The 25353-nt window shown below is 39.5% G+C and overlaps 3 protein-coding genes across 3 annotated transcripts; 1 reads left to right on the forward strand and 2 right to left on the reverse strand.

The window, feature by feature from the left end:
* Positions 1 to 2018: 2018 nt before the first annotated feature.
* LOC111496031 (putative receptor-like protein kinase At3g47110) lies at positions 2019 to 6339 on the reverse strand. Its single transcript, XM_023146256.1, has 2 exons — positions 3327 to 6339; positions 2019 to 2521 (listed from the first exon to the last, which is right to left on the reverse strand). The coding sequence occupies exons 1-2, from the start codon at positions 5980 to 5982 to the stop codon at positions 2145 to 2147; spliced, it is 3033 nt and encodes a 1010-aa protein (XP_023002024.1). The 5' UTR covers positions 5983 to 6339; the 3' UTR covers positions 2019 to 2144.
* A 686-nt stretch (positions 6340 to 7025) lies between these two features.
* LOC111496633 (putative receptor-like protein kinase At3g47110) lies at positions 7026 to 10616 on the reverse strand. Its single transcript, XM_023147126.1, has 2 exons — positions 7961 to 10616; positions 7026 to 7868 (listed from the first exon to the last, which is right to left on the reverse strand). Exons 1-2 carry the CDS (start codon positions 10614 to 10616, stop codon positions 7483 to 7485), a joined length of 3042 nt encoding a protein of 1013 aa, XP_023002894.1. The 3' UTR covers positions 7026 to 7482.
* A 10850-nt stretch (positions 10617 to 21466) lies between these two features.
* On the forward strand, positions 21467 to 24687 carry LOC111496030 (putative receptor-like protein kinase At3g47110). Its single transcript, XM_023146255.1, has 2 exons — positions 21467 to 24198; positions 24281 to 24687. Exons 1-2 carry the CDS (start codon positions 21543 to 21545, stop codon positions 24664 to 24666), a joined length of 3042 nt encoding a protein of 1013 aa, XP_023002023.1. The 5' UTR covers positions 21467 to 21542; the 3' UTR covers positions 24667 to 24687.
* The last annotated feature ends 666 nt before the right edge of the window (positions 24688 to 25353 follow it).

Below are 25353 nucleotides of genomic sequence, written 5' to 3' on the forward strand. Positions count from 1 at the left end.
CTCTCCATCGGATGTGGGATCTCACAATCCACCCTTTTGGAGGTAGCGCCCTCGTCTAGCTTTCATACCATTTGTAACCGCTTAAGCCCACCACTAACAAATATTGTCCATCTTAGCCAATTACATATCACCATAAGTCTCACAAGGTTAAAAATGTTTCATTCCCCTCTCGATTCGACGTGGGATCTCACGTAATATAATAAGATATACATATATATTTAATATGAAAGTTTCTATCCAAATTGAGTTATAATGATTTGATTAGCTTAATAGTTTGAGATTTAATTTGTGGAAATAGTTGAAAAATATTTTAATCAACTTCGGAAGAAACTTTTATTAGATTCTATTTGTCTTCTTTATTCTTAAGAGAACCCCCACCCGAACCATTCTTAAGACCACCAAGCCCTCTCGAATGAGTTCGACTATAGAAGCTTTCAACGTACACCCGGGGACAAATCTTTCACTTACTGAGAAGTGAAAACCTGTGACTAGATCGTTCGTCGAGAGTGAAGTATGTCGAGTTTATTATTATTACTTTTTTAATTTGATTATAATAATTTGTTGAGTCCAATTAAGCTTAGTGAAAGGTTAAAATTAAAATTTATTTGTAATTTCTTGGCTATTATATTTTGGTTAAATGTAGTTACGATTTTATCACAGTGATGAGAATATAAAATTTGTATGTTGTATATAATTATGAATCTATGTTCGCTTACTAGATTTACTAACATTATGAATATGTATTACCTCACACAAACGTTAGAAATTTTTTTAGGTCTTTACGTGTGAATTGGAAAGAAAAGATGACGACAATTCAAGAAGTAAAAGACACGTTTTTCTTTGATCAAATTCTATACTCATTATTACTCACTCTAGCTTCAAAGGTTCAATTTTTACCAAATAAACTATTATGCGCATAAAATTTATCAATTAAGCATGGATACTAACAATAAATAACACATAAATAACTTACTTTGAGTGCTATTAACGATTGGTTACACACTTTTTAGAGTGACTTTGATTCAGTTGAAAGTGACGTGAATTAGCTAGTTTTAAAATAGAAGCGATTTTGGGCATGAAAAAGATGATTTTGACGGTAGCAAAATTACTTAGAAACATGTTTTGAAATAGTTAGTAAGACTCTTGATTCTATACGAAGGGGACACTTGATTCTATGACACTAACTATTTGATTGCAAAATTACTTAGAAACATGTCTCGAAATAGTTCGGGTTAGAACAATACGCAGGGAACACTTGATTCTATACTCTCATTCGAATGATACATGCATGAACCGAGACCACATATGAATGGAATTGATTATGAGAATAGGATGACTTAAGAAAGTCTGGAAGGAAATGAAAGTCATTACCTAAACCAATAATATGCACCTTTCATTTTTAGTAGCTCAATCGTAAGTAAGCACTTAACCTAGAGCAATTCTATATTCGATGACCTCGTAAGAATTTTTCTGGGATGCATGTGAGCGAGAAAAAAACATGCTGAAATGACTTGGGAGCGAAGGATAGGTAACGTGACCATGTCATAGAGGATGTAATGGAATGTTAGGGTCATCGAGTATTCAAATCCTAGGCATGAGACATAATAAATGGTATCAGAGTGTTACTTCTCCCAATAAGATGTGGTTTGGAGATGAACCAAGGTAGAAGCTGGTGGGCATGTAACACCCGAGTAAATAAAGAATAGTGATCCTATAGGATGACTAAGAAAGGCTTAAAAGAAATAAAAGTTTCTACTTACACGAACAACGTGCTTTACTTGGAACAATTGTATATTGGGTGACCTCCTATAAATTTTCTCGTTGGAATGACTCGTATTGGTCTATGAAAATAGTCTTTACTCTAAGAACCGATGAGTAGGTAATGTGACCACATTGCAAAAGAATGTTAAAGCGATCAAGTGTTGAATCTTGATTTAGATCCTACAGACCCTAAGCATGGATCGTTACAACATAGCTAATTTTGTGGACACTGATTCTATACTCCCATACGTTATATGTTATTAAACATAGAATTTGTTGCTTAAGACTTTTGGTATTAAACCGATCCGTACAAATCTCAAGCGTAACGTCTAATACTCTTAAATACCTAACAAATGTAATAGATACACACAACAAAAGAAAATCTACTTGGTTTTATGCAAGGAATGTCTAGCATTTTCAAGTCTGGAAAGAGCATCCTTCATCGTAATGCGGCTATTAGCATAATCAGCCGTGCATGAGATGCCAACATCAATGACTTCAATCAAGCACTTCATCATCTTATCTTCACCAATTTGCCGACCTTCGTTATGTGAATGGAAGCCAATGTTTAATTGTTGATTAGGCGAGCCCAGTGTTTGCATCAAATCTCCTAAGCAACTGGACTCAACCCATTTGGTTAGATTCTGTTCTCCTCTAAAATCTTCATGGGTTGGACTTCTCCCTGTAAAAAGCTCCAACAAAGTTATCCCGAAACTGTATACATCTCCCGCCACGGTTGCCTTTCTTCCCATGCCGTATTCTGCAACGACAATAAAAATACCTTTAAACTTTGTAATCTTACATCGATTTTATAAGCTCAATATGCAAACCAATTGACTTCTTATAGAATATAACCGTTCAAGCAAGCCCACCACTAGTAAATTGACTTCTTTCATGTACTGAAATAACTCATAGAGTATAATAGGGCTCAAGCCCAGTCCACCGCTAGTAGATATTTTGTCATCTGCGTATTGAAGTAGTCTCATGGTATTAAAATGCGTCTATTAGAGTAAACTTTCATCCTCTTGTAAGAAATGTTTTGTTTCCCTCCCCAATTGATGTGAAATCTCATCTTCGGAGCCCCAACTGGCCCCTTGATGGCACATTTTACTCTCGATGTGAGATTTCATAATCCACCCCTTGGGGGTCTAGTGGACATTTCACTGGCACATCGTCTGGTGTTTAGCTCTCAATGTGAGATCTCATAATTCACCCATTTGGGGCTTAGAGGGCTCATCGCTGACCCATCTCTAGTGTCTGGCTTTAATACCAGTTATAACAGTTCAAGTCCATGTCTAACAGATATTGTCCAATTGCGGTCAGCCTCGCGGTTTTAAAACACATGCTAGGGATATGTTTTTACACCCTTATAAGAAATGTTTTGTTTTTCTCTACAACCGATGTGAGATATTGTACGTGATAGGACAACAAGCATCCCAATCGTTTCTACTACTTTTCGTCCAACATTTTACTCGAAAAATTCGAACCTCACCCATCACGAGCATAGAGAACTAAAATGATACTTTAACCAAATCATATAAAAATTTGAATATGAAAGCACAAACCTGGAGGAATGTAACCAATGGAACCCCTAAGAACATGAGAGTCAGCGATGGAAGAATAAGGGCTCCCTTCATTCTCGATCAACAACCGAGCCAACCCGAAGTCCCCAACTTTGGCAGTCATGTCTTCAGCCAAGAGAACATTACAAGGCTTCAAATCACAGTGAACAATGGGCACTTCAGAGCCATGGTGAAGGTACTCCAACACAGAACAAACATCAATGGCAATGTTCAGTCGCTCCAAAAACCCCAGCCCACTTCCATCCAAGTGACGCCTCTGCCCATGAATCCACTCCGCCAAGCTTCCATTACTCAAAAACTCATAAACCAGAGCTCTAAAATCCCTTCCTTCAAAGTCTATACTCGAGCACGACGTAATGAGCTTCACAAGCTTCCGATGCCGCACACTGCGCGAGGCCTCGCACTCCGCTAAAAAGCTCCTAATATACCCAGTTCGTTCAATGTTCAACACCTTGATTGCAACCACGCCATGTTCTTGATTCAGGTACCCCTTATAAACTGACCCAAAACTTCCCTTTCCCACTAATTTTTCATGGCTGAAATTTGCTGTGGCGGCTCGAATCTCAGCGTATGAGACCATGTCGTGTTGCCTTTTTAATTCATCTGTTGACAATGGTGTTCTTGGCTTTCTCTTGGTCAGATAAAACCAAGCTCCCAATGTAAAACAGAGTGCTAATGTTGAGAAGACGACTGTTAAAGTAATGATTTTAAATCTCTTTTCGTTGTGGGGTTTGTTATTTACACATACCGATGGCAAACAAAGCTTTGGATTTCCTTCTAAATAAACACTTGGGATTCTCTTTAAATCTCCACCTTCAAAAGCTACTCCTTCGAGGTCGTTAAATGAGAGATTCAACAACTGCAAAGCTGTTCGATTTTGGAGATTCCTAGGAATAGGACCTGTAAGTTTGTTCGAGGAAAGATCCAAAGCTCGCAATCCCAAAATATTTCCAAGACTACTCGGAATTTGACCTGAAAATTCGTTCTTCGCCATTATCAACACCTCCAAGCTCTTGCAGTCGCTGATCGAAGAAGGAATTTCGCCAGAGATCAGATTTTCAGAGATATCAATTTTCTCAACGTTTTTGAGGAACTTGATTTCTTCAGGTAAATTCCCACTAAGCATATTGTTGGAGAGATTCAAAATCATGCTCAAACTAGGAAAATTTAGAGCCTCTTTGGGTATTCCCCCACTAAGCTTATTGCTGGACAAATCCATTGCAAGCAAGTTTGTGAAGTTTCCAAAAGAATTGGGGATGTCCCCGACAAGGTTGTTTCCCGACAAATCAATATGGTTTAGTTTCCCAAGGCTTCCCAATGAGCTTGGAATTCTACCAAAGAGCTGATTTTGAGCCAAACCCAGTAATTGTAATTGCTCCAATTGGCCAATTTGAGGTGGGATTTCCCCAGATAGCTTGTTTTTGTTCAAATTCAGCAAAGTTAAGCTCCGAAGATTGCCAATTGAAGATGGAATATTCCCATATATTCGATTCCCTCCCATGTACAATCTTGAGAAGACTTTGGAAAGGTTTCCAATGGATTCAGGAATCACACCTTCTAAGTAGTTTTCATCAGCTGCTATGAAGGTGAGACGAGAGCTGTTGGTCAAAGACGAGATGAAACTAAGCCCATCTCGACCTGAGCTAACGATCTTGTTGTGTCCAATATAGTACATTTGAAGATCAGGCAAATTCTCCAATCCTGGTGGGATTTTGCCTTCGAAAAGGTTGTGAGCAAACCGTATAATTCTTATTTGGGTCATATTGTGCATTGATTCAGGGATTGTTCCTGAAAATCTATTGAAACAGAAGTTGAAGAACAAAAGATTTGGGAGGTTATCTCCAAAATCCTTGGGGAGTGTTCCATGGAGACGATTTGCAGCTAAGATCAAAGTAACCAAAGAAGACATGTTGTAAATGCTTGGGGGAACAAAGCCACTGAAATTATTAATGGATATCACCAAGTTCTTCAAATTTTGAAGACGACCCAATTCAGAAGGAATCGAACCACCAACTGAATTGGTCCCTAAATTTAAGGTTATGAGAGAAGACAGGTTCCCAAAAGATGGGGGAATTGTACCGTAGAGATGATTCTGTCCCAAGTTCAAAACTTTAAGCTTTGTTAATCTGCTGAGTTCTTCTGGAATTTGGCTTGTGATTCTGTTGGAAGTCAAGTCAAGAATCTCAAGCTCTGCCATTCCACTCATGTTGGAGGGGAGGGCACCTCTTATGTAATTGAAGCTCATATTAAGAACTTTCAAGCGAGAAAGATTGCTAATTTGAACAGGAATTTGACCTGTTATTTGGTTATTTTGAAGTTGAAGAGATTTGAGGAACAAAAGATTGCCAATTTGAATATGTACAGACCCTGCAAGCGCCAGCCCAGAAAGATCGAGGCCGATGACTCTTTTTCCATCTTTATCGCAGGAAACGCCTGTCCAATTACATGGCGATGAGTTTTGATTCCATGAAGATAAAGGGTGGTGAAGATGGAGAGGATTGAATCCTGACTTGAGGGAGGTTAAAGCTTGCTTGTCTGATTCAAGGGTCGAGATGGATGATCCAAGAGAAGCTGCAAAAGCTAAAATGAAAACACAAAAGAAGTGGATCATGTGTGGAGGAGGAGGAGAATCTGCCATTTTGATTGAAGAGGAATACTTGGTATGCGTTCTTTGATATTATAACTCTTGTTGTTTGTTTGAAATGTTATCTTTAGACTTTTTTCTATCTGTCAGTCCTTGAATTTGGTGAGATGAAAATATTGATAATTCAGCATGTTTACACTTCTATATGCTTATAGTTGTTGGGAAGTCATTTCAATATGAAGAATGCGCATATCGCTGTCTTTTTCAGTTGGAAGTTTGCTTGTGCTTATGGTTCATGCACCATTGATGGAGTCAAATTTGTTGTCTAAGAGTATATACAATTGTGAAATCTCACGTTGATTGGAGAGAGGAACGAGTGCCAACGAGGGCGCTGGGCTCCGGAGGGGGTAGATTATGAGATTCCACATCGGTTGGAGAGGAGAACGAAGCATTCCTTATAAGGGTGTGGAAACCTCTTCTTAGTAGACGTGTTTTAAGAACCTTGAGGGGTAGCCCAAAAGGAAAAGTCAAAAGAAGACAATATTTGCTAGCGGTGGGCTTGAACTGTTACAAATAGTATTAGAGCCAGACACTGGGTGGTGTGCCAGCTAGGACGTTGAGCCCCAAAGGGGGTGGAGTGTGAGATCCCACATCGGTTGGAGAGGAGAACGAAATATTTTTTTTTAAGGGTGTGGAAATCTTTCCTTAGCAGACGCGTTTTAAAAACCTTTAGCGGAAGCCTAAAAGGGAAAGTCCAAAGAGGACAATATCTGCTAGTGGTGAGCTTAGACTGTTATAAATGGTATCAGAGCCAGACATCAGGCTATGTGCCAACGAGGAAGCTGAGCCCAGAAAGGGGGTGGACACCAGTCGATGTGCCAATGAGGACGTGAGCCCAGAAGGAGGGTGGACAGTGGGCTGTGTGCCAGCAAGGACGTTGGGCTCCGAAGAGGGGTGGATTGTGAAATCCCACATCAGTGGAGAGGAGAACAAAACATTTCTTGTAAGGATGTGTGACACATTTTAAAAACCTTGAGGGAAAGCCCAAAAGAGAAAGTTCGAAGAAGACAATATATACTAGTAGTGGGTTTGGACTGTTACAAATGGTATAAGAGCCAGACACCGGGTGGTGTGCTAGCGAGGACATTGAGCCTTGAAGGAGGGTGGATACCGGGCGGTATGTTAGCAGGATGCTAAGCCCCAAAAGGGGTGGATACAGAGCAGTGTGCAAACGAGGACGTTGCATCCCGAAAGGGGGTGGACACTGAGCAATGTGCCTTGGGCCTCGAAAGGGAGTGGACACCCAACGGTGTGCTGGCAAGGACGCTCTGCCCCAAAGGAGAGTGGATTGATTGGAGAGAGGAATGAGTGCTAACTAGGACACTCGGCCTCCTATAAAATTTGTTAAAAGAGCTGAAGTGTCATTTGTTAAAACCAATCTACAAGTGCTTATGTTTATTAGTTGTACAAGAAAATATCAACACTACCACTGTTTTATACTCTCAAATCCTTGCAATGACTGTCCCCAATATCATCAGCAACAAATGGATGCTTTTACTCATCGTTCCCATCTGAATGACGGATAAGAGTGGCTCTTATCGTCTTGAGCTTTACAAACACATCTTTCATGCTAATGCGTTTTTCAGGCGAATTTGCAGTGCAAGAGAGTCCAACACCCATGACATCAACCAGACAATCATACTGTTTTCTTGGGTTAATCTCTTGTTCTTCATAGTATAAGTTGAATCGTGATTCTAACAGCGCAGCGTCCACTATTTCATCCATGTTCTTTGGATAACCCAACTCAACCCATTTCATCAAGTTCAGCTCTCCTGAAAAGCTTTCGTCAGTTGGACGTTTCCCTGTAAAAAGCTCCACCAATGTCACCCCAAAACTGTACACATCTCCAGCTGTTGTAGGCTTTCTTCCCAGTCCATACTCTGCAAAACCAGAAAGCTTACTTAGTTTCGAAAACCCTTTAAAGGATGAGTTTTCTTTTTGAATAAAACACAAAACTTTAACGTTCACAAACCTGGAGGAACATAGCCAATGGAACCCTTTAAGACACGACTCGAAGTAATGGAAGCAGACTGGTTGGTTCCACCTTCCATCAGAAAACGAGCTAACCCGAAATCCCCAACTTTTGCAATCATGTCTTCCGACAGAATAATGTTGCTGGGCTTTAAATCGCAGTGGACAATCGGAACGTCATAGCCATTGTGGAGGTAATCCAACGCAGAAGCAACGTCAATGGCAATGTTCAATCTCTCCAGTAAGTTTAGCCCACTTCCATCTTCATGAAGTTTATGCTTATGAATCCATGAATCCAAGCTTCCATTGCTTAAAAACTCATAAACCAAAGCAAGAAACTCCTGCTGCTTCAAGTCTATGCTGGAGCATGATGTGATTAGCTTAACAAGATTTCGATGTCTCACATGTCTTAGAGCCTCACACTCAGCAAGAAAGCTCCTCACAGAACCAGCTCTCTCTGTGTTAAACACCTTGACTGCAATACCAATCCCCTGTTCCAAACAGCCTCTGTAGACTGTCCCAAAGCTTCCTTTCCCAATCATATTTTCTGGGCTGAAATTATCCGTTGCCAAACAAAGCTCACGATGGGATATCATCTCAGGCTTCCCCTTTACCCATTCAGTTGATAATGACAATGGAACCTTTGATTTTCTTCTCATGAAGTAAACCAAAGTTCCAAATACAAGAAATATTGCTAACAATGCTGATAAAACAGAGACGACAACAATTTTAATTACCATCCCTTTTGTCCCTGTGGCTGCACATGAGAAATATCCATCACAAAGCTTTGGATTGCCTTGCAAATAAAGGTTGGTGATATTTCTAAGCTCCATTGGAACAACTCCCTCGAGATCATTAAAAGAAAGGTTAAGAGTTCGAAGAGCATTTAACTGTTGAAGCTCATCAGGAATGGGGCCTGACAGATGGTTGGAGGAGAGATCCAGAAGCTGGAGGCCTCTAAGATCATCAAACGTTCTTGGAATAGGACCTGAGAGTTTATTCCTCGCCATTATCAATACCTCCAAGCTTTTGCAGCCACTAATTGAAGGAGGAATGTTACCAGAGATATGGTTGTTTGAGATATCAATGGCAACAACATTTTGTAGAGACCCAATTTCTTGAGGGAGAGACCCACTGAGAAGGTTATTGGATAGATTTAGAATCTTGCTTAAAGCAGGCAGAGTGAGTGTCTCTCTCGGTATACTTCCATTGAGCTTGTTTTTGGACAAATCCAAGTAGAGCAGATTCTTAAAGTTCCTAAAAGAAGTGGGTATGTTTCCAACCAAATCGTTTCCTGATAAATCAATTTGATTCAGTATTCGAAGATCACCCAAAGAACTTGGAATACTACTAGACAATCGATTCCTTGCCATAAGAAGCATTTGAAGCTTATCCAATTTGCCAATTTGAGCTGGGATTTCACCTGATAACGAGTTATCACTCAAATTTAGAAGAGACAAGCCCTGCAGATTAGAGATTGTTGTGGGTATCTTCCCATATAAACGATTCTCTCCCATATACAGCTTAGAAAGTTCCTTGGAGAGATTCCCAATGGAATCCGGAATTACACCTTCAAAGTTATTCCCATCGAGAGCTAGAAAGGCAAGGCGAGAGCTGTTTGTCAAGGAAGTGATGAAATTGAGGCCCCCATTTGCATCTGAACCCACAAACTTGTTGTATCCGATGTTGTACATTAAGAGATTTTGAAGCTTTTCGAGGCCTGGTGGGACTGTCCCTTCAAGAAAATTGTGTGCGAACCGTATGACTTGTATTCTTGTAATGTTATGCAACGACTCAGGGATTGTTCCTGTAAATTTATTGAAGCAAAAGTTGAATACTAAAAGCTTGGGGAGCTTTTCTCCAATATCCTTGGGGAACGTTCCCCAGAGGTGGTTGGAGGCCAAGGCCAGAGTAACCAAGGAAGACATATTGTATATGCCGGGAGGAACAGTCCCAGAAAGGTTGTTAATGGTGATAATCAGGTTCTTCAAGTTTGGAAGGTTGGATAATTGGGTGGGAATGGGTCCGCTGATTGAATTTGTTCCTAAATTTATGGTAACAAGCGAGGAAAGATTACCAAAAGATGGTGGGATTTCACCGTAGAGTTGGTTCTGTGCCAAAACAAGAACTTGTAGCTTGGTCAAGCGGCTGAGCTCGTCAGGGAGCCTCCCATTGATCTTGTTGGACATCAAGTCAAGGGTCTCGAGATCAGCCATTGTAGTGATGTTGGAAGGTAATGGGCCTTGTAAGTTGTTGAAACTCATATTCAAAACTCTCAAGCGAAAAAGCTTGTTGATTTGATGTGGGATTTGCCCAGTTAGTTGATTGCTCTGGAGTTGAAGTGAGCGAAGGAAGGAGAGGTTCCCAACGTGAGGATCGATGGCGCCGGAGAGTTGAAAGCTGGCGAGATTCAGGCCAACCACTCGGCTTCCATTTGTGTCGCAGGTAACGCCGACCCAGTTGCAGGGAGATGAAGTTTGGTTAGTCCATGAAAACAGGGGATTTGGAGGCTGAATGGTTTGAAATGCTGACTTGATAGCAATCAAAGCCTGTTTGTCTGTGTCAAGATTCAGGGTGGCCGAGCTAACACCAGGAAGTGCAAGATATTTGAGAAGAACAATGGCAGAAAGAATGGCGAAGTGGAAGTGGGTGGCCATGTCTGGATGTGGAATTCAATGGCAGAGGAGAATGACTTTATAGAGCAGCCTGTTGAAGAATATGATTCAATGGAGAAAGCACAACGGTCAGAATGCTCAGCATGAGGGTTGAATATAAAGCTCAGTTGGTGGACCATACGCCCAAGACCAAGTCCTAAAGCTAAGCTGGTCAAGAGTTCTCGTATAATATAAACTTTAACGAAAATGAATGTTGTTCAAATTATCACAAAATATTGCAATTCATGTCAACAAAAACCAAGTTTCGCTACAAGATAATTTAAAGTTATAGTATTTCGTTAATATATTTTAAAATTTTTTATTTTGTTACATTTACATAGTGATTAATAATGATCATAAAATATAAAAGTCAGAACTTTTGGAATGGTTTGTGAAAAAGTTGAGCGTTTTTATTTTGAGGCTATATAAAATCATGTATGTTATCTTTATTGTTTAGATTAGTGACTAATAACCATCTATGTTATGTTATCTTTATTGCAATTCTACACGGTTTAGAATGTATGTTTAGAATCATTTAAGTTTGATATTGTCGAGTGATTCAAACCTCAAATAAGTATTTTTGTCTTGAGATATTCGATGGACAGTGTAATATGAATTATAGCGCTTAAAGTTTATCGATCAAACTTATAAACTGTAATCCAACATTTTTCTTTTATTATTTTTGACATTTTCAAATATGATCTCAAACTCACCCTACAACATAGGATAATTTGACTTGAAGGAGATAAAAGGAAGACTTAGACTAAATAATTGTTGACTTAAAAGATAATATTTAAAATCGGAATCCTTGAGTTATGAAGCGGATATATATATATATATATATATATATATATATATATGAGAACAAATTATTTTTTGCAAGGGTATAAAAACCTCTATTTAACGGACATATTTTAAAACCTTGAGGGGAAGTCAACTAGCAAAAGTCTAAACAATATCGACTAGCGATAAGTTTGGACTGTTACAATATATTTTAATTGCTAAACTATGTTTAAATTGATCCCAACTCGTAATATTTAAAATAATAATTTTTGATCGTATTTAATAATATAATTTATTAGGTCGGTAATCATAATGTAAGTGGTCATTTAGTTAGCTTACTTGACCATATAAATATTTATTATATGATATATTTGGTGACTAGATTTATTCAATAAAACTAATAATACTTTCAATAAAGTCATCTCTAATAAAATAAAAAAAATAAAAATAAAAATGTAACCTTTTTTTCACTAGTCTTACCGTTTTTGTTTCTTTTAGAGACGTTGTACTAATAAAGATAATGTATTTTACCTATACACTCATGATCTTCTTAATTAATCAATGTGGAGCTCCAAGAAATACATCATAGAGTTTTCCTTGAGATCTTCTTCTCTCGAGCTCTCAACAACCTCTCTTCTTAATCAAGACTTGACTTCTTCTTTGGGGCTCTCGAACAAAATATACCCTTTACTCGACACTTATGAACTTCTCTTGATGCCTCTATCTCTCGAGCTCTTGAACAAATTACACACTTTGTTCAACACTTAAGTCATTATGACTACACTTTTGTGGCCCACAATTTTTTTTGTTCGACATGACTAAGTTAAGATAAAGGCATGACTTTAATTGTCACAACCCAAAATTTGAATCTCGAAATCAAGGGCTGGACCAACAGACTATGCAATGAAATCGTGTAAACGCAAATAGAGAAGACGAGATTACAAAAAAAACTTTAGCAATTATGTAGAAGGTTTGAAATCAGAAACAAGGTGTTCAAGGATGAAAAGTATGTAAACGGCTTACAAAACAATGCATGACAGATCTAAACAAAAATATGCACAGACTCCTAGACGCCCCGGGACACTCCTTTGTGCCATTAAGATTCAGCATGCATTCCCGCCTCGATCCATGACATCACTCACCTGAAAAAAAAAAGAGTAGAAAGGAATGAGTATAAAAATACTCAAAAAGCAGCCTACTTATAGGCTCTATTCGCATCCTTATCTTGGTAGGTGTCCACGGTCTTTCTCAGGTTTCTAAGAAGAGTGATCTAAGCTGTAACTCTCTTTTCTGTATCTTAGGAGGCTTGCCCATCTTAAGCAGTAAAATGATCAGTGTCCTGAGGTGAGGCGCGACCTCATAAGTAAAACTGAGGGGATCGTATGGCTGGATCTGAATACGTGACTCTCTCTGAACATCATCTTTGGAGGTTAGTTGACGACCCTCACACGGGACCATACATCCAATAAATTTGAGGTGCGACCCCCTGTGTGCCGGTCAGCTACTAAGTCATCCTATGTGGCTTCACATCCCCCGCTCAAGGATGGGTTTCTACTGCCCAGGAGTCTTGTTCAGAAGACCCCTTAGCTATCACCACTAGGTCTGGGCACCTGTCACACTTCCCTATCTAGATCTGTCAAGCTCAACGATCTCCGTACCAGAGTTCTGTCTCGACGGTACGGTATTGGAGGAGAGAGGGAAGTGGAGGTTCTGGTGACACTATCTACGCTGCTAAACTCTAGTGGGCTACCTACAGTTACCGTAGTGACCTATTATTCTTTCTAGGGTGGAACTTGGTGGCTTAGACTTAGATTCATGTATCTCTAGGATTCTCGTGTCTGGTCTCACAAATCTATCGAGTTTAGAATTCTGGGCTTTGGATCTGTCGGTAACTATTTTGCGGGTCTAATTACACGGTAATCTAGAGGTCCCCCAATCTAGGGTCTCATCTAGCCTACTTAGTCATAAGCACCCTAATCTAAGCTCATAATTTCTTCCTATTCATCAAGAAAGATAACACAAGCAATCATCATGCATAAGAGTTAATACATAGCAGTTCATGCAATATTAACAAATATGCTCAACGGGAAGATAATGTCCATCTTTACCCGGAGCGCAGATTTCACAAGTTTCCCATCCTTCTCATGCATACATACTTTATCAGAATCTCAATCAAACAAATTTAATAAACATTTCATATCTAGCTTTCCTTAATCATTTCATTTTCATAGTTTCCATACTAATATACTAGGTCCGGCTAGCTAAGTTAATGGGTGGTAGCATGCATGCTTATTTCTAGTGGTTCCTACAAGAACTGCTATGGGAATTCAAATGGCTACTTACTTGGTTGACGCGTGCCTTCCCGGATTCGAGTTTTCTTGCTAGAAAGGATTCCAAAAATTATGGAATTTCCTTGACAGGTCCTAATTCACATAATAATAGGGTCAGTATCAAAATCGGGTCGGAAAACAAGCAAACAGAGACTGAACTGAAAGAAAAATAGTGATTCACGCGCCTACATGTGCCTACACGCGCCCTGGAGGTTTCTACGCGCAAATCCTACGCCCACGTGCCCATGCGCGACTTCCCGGGCGAATGCGGGTCAGAGGCGCTGGGTCGGGGCAGTTCACGTACGGTGCCGAGTCGGGTCGACCGGATCCGCGTGCCTGACACGTGTCCGCTGCAGGGTGAGGACACGCCTCACCAGTCGCTGATCGACACGTGTCGATCACCGGCTCCGCCGCGCTACTCCGCACGCTGACCGTCGCGTGGCGGCATCTCCTCCCTCCTACGTTTTTTTTTTTTCAATTTTCTAGGCCTCTTTCACGTTTCGATCTATTTTCTTCCGGTTTTTTTTATCTTCTAATCTGTAATCCGATTCAAAAAAATTTCTTCATAAATCTTGTAGATCTCATATCCTAGTCCTTCGAAATAATTTTCTTATATTTTTCTGATAATCACAGATCTTAATATTTGAGTTTGAATTCAGAGAAAAATATGGTTCTTATCGAAAATCACATTTTCTTGAAACTCCGGTTCGAACGCCAATCTTGGCTGCCTTCGCTCTGGAACTTAACCAGATAACACTGTTGAGGGTAAAAATCTAAGGATCAACACAAAACGTCGCTAACACATGAAAACCTTGATGACTTCTCGATCTAGACATTCGTGGACTAACCTGAAGTTCTTGGACATTTTGACGAGATAGGAAGGTGCGATTCGTGAGAGCACCTTGCATCGGATTGTTGATGGTTTAGATTGGGGACCCGGATCTAATAGGGCAAAATGACTAGTTTGCCCCTATTGTGCCCCGCCTTTTTCTTTTTTAAACTCAGGCACTACATTAATACCATGTTAGGAACAACGAACTTCCACAAGTGTATGATACTATCTATTTTGAGCATAAGCTATCTTGACTCTACTTTTGGTTTCGAAAAAATGTTTTATACCAATAGAGATAGTATCTGTTGTTTATATATTCATGATCTTCTCCTTAATTAACTAATATAAGACTCCAACAATCCCCGATACTACTTAAGCTTATTAGTTAATGAATATATGTAGCTCAAAAAAGTTCTATTACTAGACTCGTAGCAAGATCAATTTGTTACCCTCTTCGAATTTAATGAGGTATGGTCGAAAAATGTCTTGATTCATATCAACTAACACTTGTTTGGAGGGAGATTTGATGACTACTTACTTCCTTCTAGAGTATATTTCTATGCAAATTTACTTTACTAGACATGTGTTAGGTTATGGAGTCTGCTCTCTTATTTATAGCTTGGTCAGCGGTTATATCTGGTAAAACTATATTAGGTAAAACTATATCCGGTAAAGTTATATATGGTAAATAGCTATATATAGTAGATGGTTAAATCTGGTAAAGCTATATACATTAGACTGAACCATATATATAAATCTCCCCTTCGGTATAACTTTGAAAATGTACTTTCTATTCTTTGTATTCTATCTTATACATACTTATCAATAAAAATCTTTTAGTCAGAGTTCTCCTTGCATTTTATCTCTCTTTTTTTTTTTGTGTTTATCTAGATTGAGTGTGTGCGTTGTTGTGCGATCCTAACAACTGGTATCAGAGCTAGGCGAAATTCACCACGATCTGTGAAGATGGAAAGTTCAAAGATTGGAATTGAGAAGTTCGATGGATTCGATTTCGGTTTCTGGAAGATGCAAATTGAAGATTATCTGTACCAGAAAGATCTTCACGAACTCCTGTTGGGGGTGAAGCCAGATACCATGACCACGGAACAGTGGAAGCTCAAGGATCGACAAGCCTTAAGGTTGATCCGGTTGACGCTATCCAGAAACGTGGCATTCAACATTACGAAGGAGAAGACAACATCAGATTTGTTGAATGAGCTGTCAAATATGTATGAAAAACCGTCGGCTATGAACAAGGTGTATTTGATGCGGAAATTGTTCAATCTACAGTCTGAAGGTGGATCTGTTGCTAATCATATAAATGAATTCAATATGATCGTAAGTCAACTGAGTTCGGTGAAAATTAATTTCGAGGATGAAATTAAAGCATTGATTTTGATGTCATCTTTACCCGAGTCATGGGATACTGTTGTTGCCGCAATCAGTAGTTCCTGAGGATTTGATAAACTAAAGTTTGATGAAATTCAAGATGTAGTTCTGAGCGAAAGTATTTGCAAACGGGAAATTGGAGATTCATCAGGAAATTCTCTCAGTGTTGATCGAAGGGGAAGAAGTAAATCAAAGAGCTCAAACAAACACGAACGATCAAAATCAGAGAACCGGAGAAAATCTCCAAACAAACTCAACGTAACGTGTTGGAGCTGTGGAGAAAAAGGACACTTTCGGACAGATTGTACAAAACTGAAGAAGAAGCATAATCATAAATCTAAAGATGACGATGATTCTATATATACAACAGAAGATATTGAGAATGTTTTAATCCTTAGTGTGGACAGCCCAGCTGAATCCTAGATTTTGGATTTAGGTGCATCGTTCCAATTCGTCTCCATGTAAGGAATTGTTTCGAAATTTCAAATCAGAAAATTTCGTGAAGGTGTATCTTGCCGACAACAAAACTTTGGAGATTGAAGGGAAGGGAGATGTCTCCATACAAACTCTAGCAGAAAATCAGTGGACATTACAAGATGTCAGATATATTCCTGGTCTCAAGAAGAACCTGATCTCTATTGGTCAGTTGGATAGCACAGACTATGCAGCAGAGTTTGGAAAGATTTCGTGGAAGATTGTGAAGGGCGTCATGGTTGTTGCACGTGGCACAAAATTCGGAACCTTATACACTAATGTAGAGTGTACAAAACATGACTGCTGCTGCTGAGAGTGCTTCTAATTCAAGTCTATGGCAAAATAGACTTGGACATTAGAGGGTCAAAGGAATGAAGATGCTGACTGCAAAGGAGCTTTAGAAGGCTTAAAATCTATTGATATGGGTCTTTGTGAGAGCTGTGTTATGAGTAAACAAAAACGAGTTAGTTTCACAAAGACTGCCAGAGAACCGAAGAAAGTGCAGTTGGAAATGGTCCATACAGATGTCTGGGGACCATCTCCAGTTTCATTACTTGGTGGATCAAGGTACTACGTCACCTTCATCGATGACTTCACCATAAAGGTATGGGTTTACTTTCTGAAACACAAGTCAGATGTGTTTACCACCTTCAAGAAGTGGAAAACTGAAGTTGAAAATCATACCGGCTTGAAGATCAAATGCCTGAGATCTGACAATGGAAGAGAGTACAACAAATCAAAGTTTAAAACATTTTGTGCAGTTGAGGAAATTAGATTAATAAGAACAATTCCCGGTAAGGCAAAGCAAAATGGTATTGCAGAAAGAATGAACAGAACATTGAATAAGCGAGCAAGAAGCATGAGGATTCATTCTGGACTACCAAAGACATTCTGGGCTGATGTTGTGAACACAACAGCATATTTGATTAATAGAGGGTTGTCAGTACCCTTAAAGTTCAAATTGCCCGAAGAAGTATGGACAGGAAAGGAACTCAAGTACTCTCACTTGAGAACTTTTGGTTGTACTGTGTATGTTCATGTTGATCCAGAAATGCTACTTCATAGGCTATGACTTTGACATGTTCAGGTACATATTTTGGGATGATAAGAATAGAAAAATCCTAAGACACTGCGATGTGACCTTTGATGAAAATGTCCTGTGCAAGAACAAAGAGAGATACTACAAAGCAAGTGGGAGTAGAACTTGAGTGGCAGGACAATTCACGCAATGATGTTACAACAGAAGCTCAAGAAACTCCTCATCCTGTTGCTGAAGAACCAGACGTGAAGCAAGTTACACCTGAGTAGGTGTCGAGGAGATCATCAAGTACTATCAGAGCACCAAATAGATATTCACCCTCATTACATTATCTGTTGCTGACTGACGAAGGAGAACTAGAGTCCTTTGATGAGACCCTACAAGTGGAAGATTCAACCAAGTGGGAGTAAGCCATGGATGATGAGATGAGCTCACTTGAAAAGAATAATACGTGGGTGCTGACTGAGTTACCTACAGGAAAGAGAGCTCTGTTGAACAAATGGGTGTTCAAAATCAAGGCTGAACCAGATGGCAGAAGGAGGTTTAAGGCTCGGTTAGTAGTTAAAGGATATTCACAAAGAAAAGGCATTGATTATGCTGAGATCTTTTTCTCCGATTGTGAAATTAACTACTATCCGAATTCTGCTGAGTATTGTGGCATTGAAGAATTTGCACCTTGAGCAAATGGATGTAAAAACGGAGTTTTTACATGGAGATTTAGATGAGGAGATCTATATGCAACAACCAGAAGGGTTTGCAGCTCCAGGTAAGGAGCACATGGTGTGTAAGCTCAATAAGAGCTTGTATAGACTGAAACAAGCGAGACAATGGTACAAGAAGTTTGACTCCTTCATGTGCAAGAGTGGTTTCCACAGGAGTGAAAAGGATCAGTGTTGTTACCTCAAGAAATACACTGATTCTTATGTGTTTCTACTCTTGTATGTGGATGATTTAATAATTGTTGAATCAAGTATGAGGGAGATAAACCACCTGAAGGCAAACTTGTCTTTAGTATTTGAGATGAAAGATTTGGGTGCAACAAAGCAGATTCTTGGGATGAAGATTTCTCGAGATAGATCTGCTGACACATTAAATCTATCCTAAAAACAGTACATAGAGAAGGTGTTGTCCAAATTCAAGATGAATGATGCTAAACCCAGGACTACCCCCTTGACAAATCGTATTAAATTGTCAAAGGGGCAATCTCCCAAGACAGTTGAGGAACGTGAGCACATGACATCAGTTCTGTACGCTTCTGCAGTTGGGAGTTTGATGTACTATGGTCTGCACTAGACCTGACATAACACATGCAGTGGGAGTTGTTAGCAAGTACATGGCAAATCCAGAGAAAGAACATTGGGAAGCTGTGAAGTGACTTCTGAGATATCTAAGAGGTACATCCAATACTTCACTTTGTTATGGAAATGACAAAGTAGTTCTGCAAGGTTTTGTGGATGCTAATCTGAGTGAAGATGTAGACTTTAGCAAGAGCACATCTGGATATATCTACACTACAAATGAAACAGCAGTGAGTTGGATGTCCAAGCTTCAGAAATGCGTCGCTCTTTCATCTACTGAAATTGAATACGTGGCAATAGTTGAAGCTGGAAAGGAGATGATATGGATGACAGACTATCTAGAAGAATTAGTTAGGAAGCAGTGCAAGAAAATTCTTTATACAGATAGTCAGAGTGTCATACAGTTGGTGAAAAATCCAGTCTATCATTCAAGGACAAAACACATTAGAAGGCGATACCATTTCACTCGTAGGTTAGTGGAAGAAAGTGATATGTGTTTGGAGAAGATAGATGGTGCAAAAAATCCAGCAGACATGTTGACAAAATGTGTTGATGTTGGAAAATTGAGGTTATGCAACACCATAATTGGTATGGTGCAGTGATCGTTTGAGAATTAAATTTTTGGTTGACTGGATTAGTCTCCAAGTGGGAGAATTGTTAGGTTATGGAGCATACTTTCTTATTTATAGCTTGGTCAAACAGTTATATCGGTAAAACTATATTTGGTAAAACTATATCCAGTAAAGCTATATATGGTAAATAGTTATATATAGTAGATGGTTAAATTTGGTAAAGCTATATACACTAAACTGAACTATATATATATCCCCTGTAGAGCTTTAAAAAATGTACTTTCTATTCTCTGTATTCTCTCTTATACATACTCGTCAATAATTTTTTTTTAGCTAGAGTTCTCTTTGCATTTTCTCTTTCCTATTTCTTTGTGTTTATCTAGATCGAGTGTGTGCGTTGTTGTCCGATCCTAACAGCATGAACATGTAAAAGTCGAGGAGTTATATAGTTACAAAATGACATGTATAAGCAAATAAATGGAGAACTAATTACTTGACACTGGGATAGGGTCGTTGAGGAGGACTTAGATTTGCGGCCATAAGCAAACATTGCCTTGTACAAGCATGTCGAAGATATTCACCATACTTCAACACTTGACGATGTTGTCAATTGTTGAAGCTTGAACTCTTCAATCTTCCACGTCCAAGTAGTTCAAGCTTCCAAATCTTTAGCTCATTTCCAAGTTGTTTCTTTCGTATGGAGTTTGTGACTCTCTCGACTAGGATCTCTTCATTTTTTTTATATCTCGTTGCTTCAGGGTGATGTCAAGTCTGATGATGGTGTTGCAACGTTCATCAACTTGATTTAGGTGAGAATGCTTTAAGTTACTCATATGAATTACTAAGATAATTTTTTATCTATGTGGGCAACACTAACCTATATGAAGCAACCCTAATCTTTTTGAGAAATTCAACTAGTTATTCGTACTTTCTATTATACAAATATTATTAACATGAAATATTTGATTAACCTATTACATTTGAATCATATTTTTTTTTGGAGTGATTTTTCATGATTTTAAGGTTCTTTAATATATTTAGATTTAAAGATTTTATTTTTGAATAAGGTTATTAAAACAAATTCCTGGAGGGCTATCCGCGTAGTTGATAACATAGTGTGTAGCACCGGAATATTAAAATAACTTAAGAAAAGAAAAGGAAAGAGGGTCAAAGTAATTGAAGGACTCGACGGTTATTTCACCTCAAGTTACTTTAGGGGTGCATGAGAGGTCATGACACAATACCTCCAATAAAGGAAAACGAAGAGAGAGAAAGTCTGACCAGGGGTTCCTGATCAGAATCTACTGCTCCTAGCTGTTTCGTATGGGATACGTGAGCCCGCGTCGTATAGACCATTTAGCTGGATGGAATAAGGGAAGGGTAGCCCCTTCTCGATGATGGAGACTATTATGAACCTAGGGGGTTGCAACTCACTTCCTAGGTAAGATTCCAAGTAGTCTCATAAGCCACGCTGAAGTAGCTCCTCGTAGGTCACTGGTCACTCACAGCTCGACACAAGAGAACTCTTAGGCTTTAAATAAAAGGACGGAGAACCAAAGTAGTCCCAAGGGGCAAGCTCCAAATGGCAAGTCCCAAGAAGATAAGACCAGAACCAGACGTCCTAGAGCTAAAAAGAAATCCGTGAGAATCTGTTAAGCTTAAAATGTGATGAGAGCTTACAAGTAGGTGACTTAATGAATATAATTTTTATACTCATCGCAGTTTTCTTATCTTTTTCAAGTGTTCGCAGGTTGCCGGTAGAGATGGAGGAGAGTTCGAGGGCTGTGTGGTCACAGAGGGGGTCGTTCCGGAGCATCAGTCCTTTCCGTCTTTTGTATTTTCTTTTATATTTAGACTCCTTTGAAATATTTGAAAATTACAGTTCTCTTTCATCTGTTTTAATTAAATTGTATTTTTATCTTTTGCCCTTTTCTTTCCTTATTTATTTTTGCTTTCGTCTTATTGGTTACGGTATGAATCTCGAAGCCTCGAAAATCAATTCGTGCATAATGAGTGGTTTCATAATGCTAATTATTGTTTCTAACATATGGAAGGAGGGACTCGTATGCATCTTGGAACGCCAATTGAGACTTATATTTTGTCCATCTTTAAGTCAACAATTGTTTATTCAAGTCTTCATAGCACGTTAGGGTGAGTTCGAGATCAGATTATAAGATTCAATCTCCTCTGCCATTCAATTCCACATTCAGACATGGCTACCCATTTCAAATTTGCCATTCTTTCTGCCATTGTTCTTCTGAAATATTGCGCACTTCCGCCTGTCAGCTCGGCCACTCTGAATCTTGACACAGACAAACAGGCTTTGATTTCAATCAAGTCAGCATTTCAAACCATTCAGCCTCCAAATCCCCTGTTTTCATGGACTAACCAAACTTCATCTCCCTGCAACTGGGTCGGCGTTACCTGCAACACAAATGAAAGCCGAGTGGTTGGCCTGAATCTCGCCGGCTACCAACTCTCCGGCGCCATCGATCCTCACATTGGGAACCTCTCCTTCCTTCGCTCACTTCAACTCCAGAGCAATCAACTAACAGGACAAATCCCACATCAAATCAACAAGCTTTTTCGCCTGAGAGTTTTGAATATGAGTTTCAACAATTTACAAGGCCCATTACCATCCAACATCACTACAATGGCTGAGCTCGAGACCCTTGACTTGAGGTCCAACAAAATCAATGACAGACTCCCGGACGAGCTCAGCCGCTTGACCAAGCTACAAGTTCTTGTTCTGGCCGGAAACAGATTCTACGGCCCAATCCCACCATCTTTTGGTAATCTTTCTTCGCTTGTTACCATAAATTTAGGAACAAATTCAATCAGCGGATCCATTCCCACCCAATTATCCAACATTCCAAACTTGAAGAACCTGATTATCGCCGTTAACAACCTTTCTGGGACTGTTCCTCCCGGCATATACAATATGTCTTCCTTGGTTACTCTGACCTTGGCCTCCAACCACCTCTGGGGAACGTTCCCCAAGGATATTGGAGAAAAGCTCCCCAATCTTTTAGTGTTCATCTTTTGCTTCAACAAATTTACAGGAACAATCCCTGAGTCGATGCATAACATTACAAGAATACGAATCATACGGTTCGGAGACAATTTTCTTGAAGGGACAGTCCCACCAGGCCTCGAGAAACTTAGCCATCTCTCAATGTACAACATCAGGTACAACAAGCTTGTGGGTTCAGATGCAAATGGGGGCCTCAATTTCATCACTTCCTTGACAAAATGCTCTCGCCTTGCCTTTCTAACTATCGAGGGGAACAAATTTGAAGGTGTAATTCCGGATTCCATTGGGAATCTCTCCCAGGAGCTTTCTAAGCTGTATATGGGAGAGAATCGTTTTTATGGGAAGATACCCACAACAATCTCTAATCTCCACGGCTTGACTCTTCTAAATATGAGTGATAACTCGTTATCAGGTGAAATCCCAGCTCAAATTGGCAAATTGGATAAGCTTCAAATGCTTCTTATGGCAAGGAATCGATTGTCTGGTAGCATTCCAAGCTCTTTGGGTGATCTTCGAATGTTGAATCAAATTGATTTATCAGGAAACGAGTTGGTTGGTAACATACCCACTTCTTTTGGGAACTTTAAGAATCTGCTGTACTTGGATTTATCCAAAAACAAGCTCAATGGAAGTATACCGAGAGAGACACTCACTCTGCCTGCTTTAAGCAAGCATCTAAACCTATCCAATAACCTTCTCAGTGGGTCTCTCCCCAAAGAAATTGGGTCTCTACAAAATGTTGTTGCCATTGATATCTCAAACAACCTTATCTCTGGTAGCATTCCTTCTTCAATTAGTGGCTGCAAAAGCTTGGAGGTATTGATAATGGCAAGAAATAAACTCTCAGGTCCTATTCCAAGAACCTTTGATGATCTTAGAGGCCTCCAGCTTCTGGATCTCTCCTCCAACCATCTTTCAGGCCCCGTTCCTGATGAGCTTCAACAGTTGAATGCTCTTCGAACTCTTAACCTTTCTTTTAATGATCTCGAGGGAGTTGTTCCAATGGAGCTTAGAAATATCACCAACCTTTATTTGCAAGGCAATCCAAAGCTTTGTGATGGATATTTCTCATGTGCAGCGACAGGGACAAAAGGAAAGGTGATTAAAATTGCTGTCGTCTCTGTTTTATCAGCATTGTTAGCAATGTTTCTTGTATTTGGAACTTTGGTCTACTTCATGAGAAGAAAATCAAAGGTTCGATCGCCGTTATCAACTGAATGGGTAAAGGGGAAGCCTGAAATGATCTCCCATCGTGAGCTTTGTTTGGCAACGGATAATTTCTGCCCAGAAAATATGATTGGGAAAGGAAGCTTTGGGACAGTTTACAGAGGGTATTTGGAACAGGGGATTGCTATTGCAGTCAAGGTGTTCAACACAGAGAGAGCTGGTTCTGTGAGGAGCTTTCTTGCTGAGTGCGAGGCTCTAAAACATGTGAGACACCGAAATCTTGTTAAGCTAATCACATCATGCTCCAGCATAGACTTGAAGCAGCAGGAGTTTCTTGCTTTGGTTTATGAGTTTTTAAGCAATGGAAGCTTGGATTCATGGATTCATAAGCATAAACTTCATGAAAATGGAAATGGGCTAAACTTACTGGAGAGATTGAACATTGCCATTGATGTTTCCTCTGCGTTGGATTACCTCCATAATGGCTACGACGTTCCAATTGTCCACTGTGATTTAAAGCCCAGCAACATTATTCTGTCGGAAGACATGACTGCAAAAGTTGGGGATTTTGGGTTAGCTCGTTTTCTGATGGAAGGCGAAACCAACCAGTCTGCTTCCATTACTTCGAGCCGTGTCTTAAAGGGTTCCATTGGCTATGTTCCTCCAGGTTTGTGAACATTAAAGTTTTGTGTTTTATTCATAAACCTTTAAAGGGTATTCGAAACTAAGCAAGCTGTGTGGTTTTGCAGAGTATGGATTGGGAAGGAATGCTACAAGAGCTGGAGATGTGTATAGCTTTGGAGTGACATTGGTGGAGCTTTTTACAGGGAAACGTCCAACTGATGAAGGGTTTTCAGGAGAGCTGAACTTAATGAAATGGGTTGAGTTGGGTTATCCAAATAACATGGATGAAGTAGTGGACGCTGCCCTGTTGGAATCACGCTTCAACTTATACTATGAACAACAAAAGATTAACCCAAGAAAACAGTATGATTGTCTGGTTGATGTCATGGGTGTTGGACTCTGTTGCACTGCAAATTCGCCTGATAAACGTATTAGCATGGAAGATGTGTTTGTAAAGCTCAAGACGATAAGAGCCACTCTTGTTCATCATTCAAATGGGAACCATGAGTAAAAAAAAACATCAATTTGTTGCTGTCTAAGGGTAACATTCGTTGCAATTTCTTAAATTGACCAACCCGATGGGCAATTATTTTTCGGAGGGAGTCTCACATTGGCTAACTTAGAGAATGATCATGAGTTTATAAGTAAAAAATACATCTCAAGAGCTTATATTGAAAGTGGACAATATCATATTATTGTGAAAAGTAGTAGTTATAGATGGTTAGTTCTCTTTGTTAGACGAACACGACTCTCCACAATGGTATGATATTGTTTACTTTAAGTATAAGCTCTCGTAGCTTTGCCTGCCATGAGAGCTTATGCTCGAAGTAGACAATATCATTACATTGTGGAGAGTCGTGTTCATTTAACATTGTATCAGAGCTATGCCTTAAACTTAGTCGTGCCTCAAATGTCGTACAAAGGACTTTAAAAGAAAAAGAGTCGAGCCTCAATTATGGGGTGGCGTACTTTGTCCCACATCGACTAATTTAGAGAATGATCATGAGTTTATAATCAAATAATACTATCTCTTGGACGAGGCTTTTTGATAATTCCGAAAGAAAAGCTACAAGCTTTTGTGCTCAAAGTAGATACAATTCGTCCAACTTGCTCCTCCTTTTGAGTGCTGCCATCAAAAGAGTCTTCTGCAAACCCTTCGCTCCGCTCCTTCATTGATCTCCACCAAAGTTTTGCGCAC

The sequence above is a fragment of the Cucurbita maxima genome, unplaced genomic scaffold (genome assembly GCF_002738345.1).
Source record: "Cucurbita maxima cultivar Rimu unplaced genomic scaffold, Cmax_1.0 Cma_Scf00022, whole genome shotgun sequence".
NCBI classification, from domain to species: domain Eukaryota; kingdom Viridiplantae; phylum Streptophyta; class Magnoliopsida; order Cucurbitales; family Cucurbitaceae; genus Cucurbita; species Cucurbita maxima.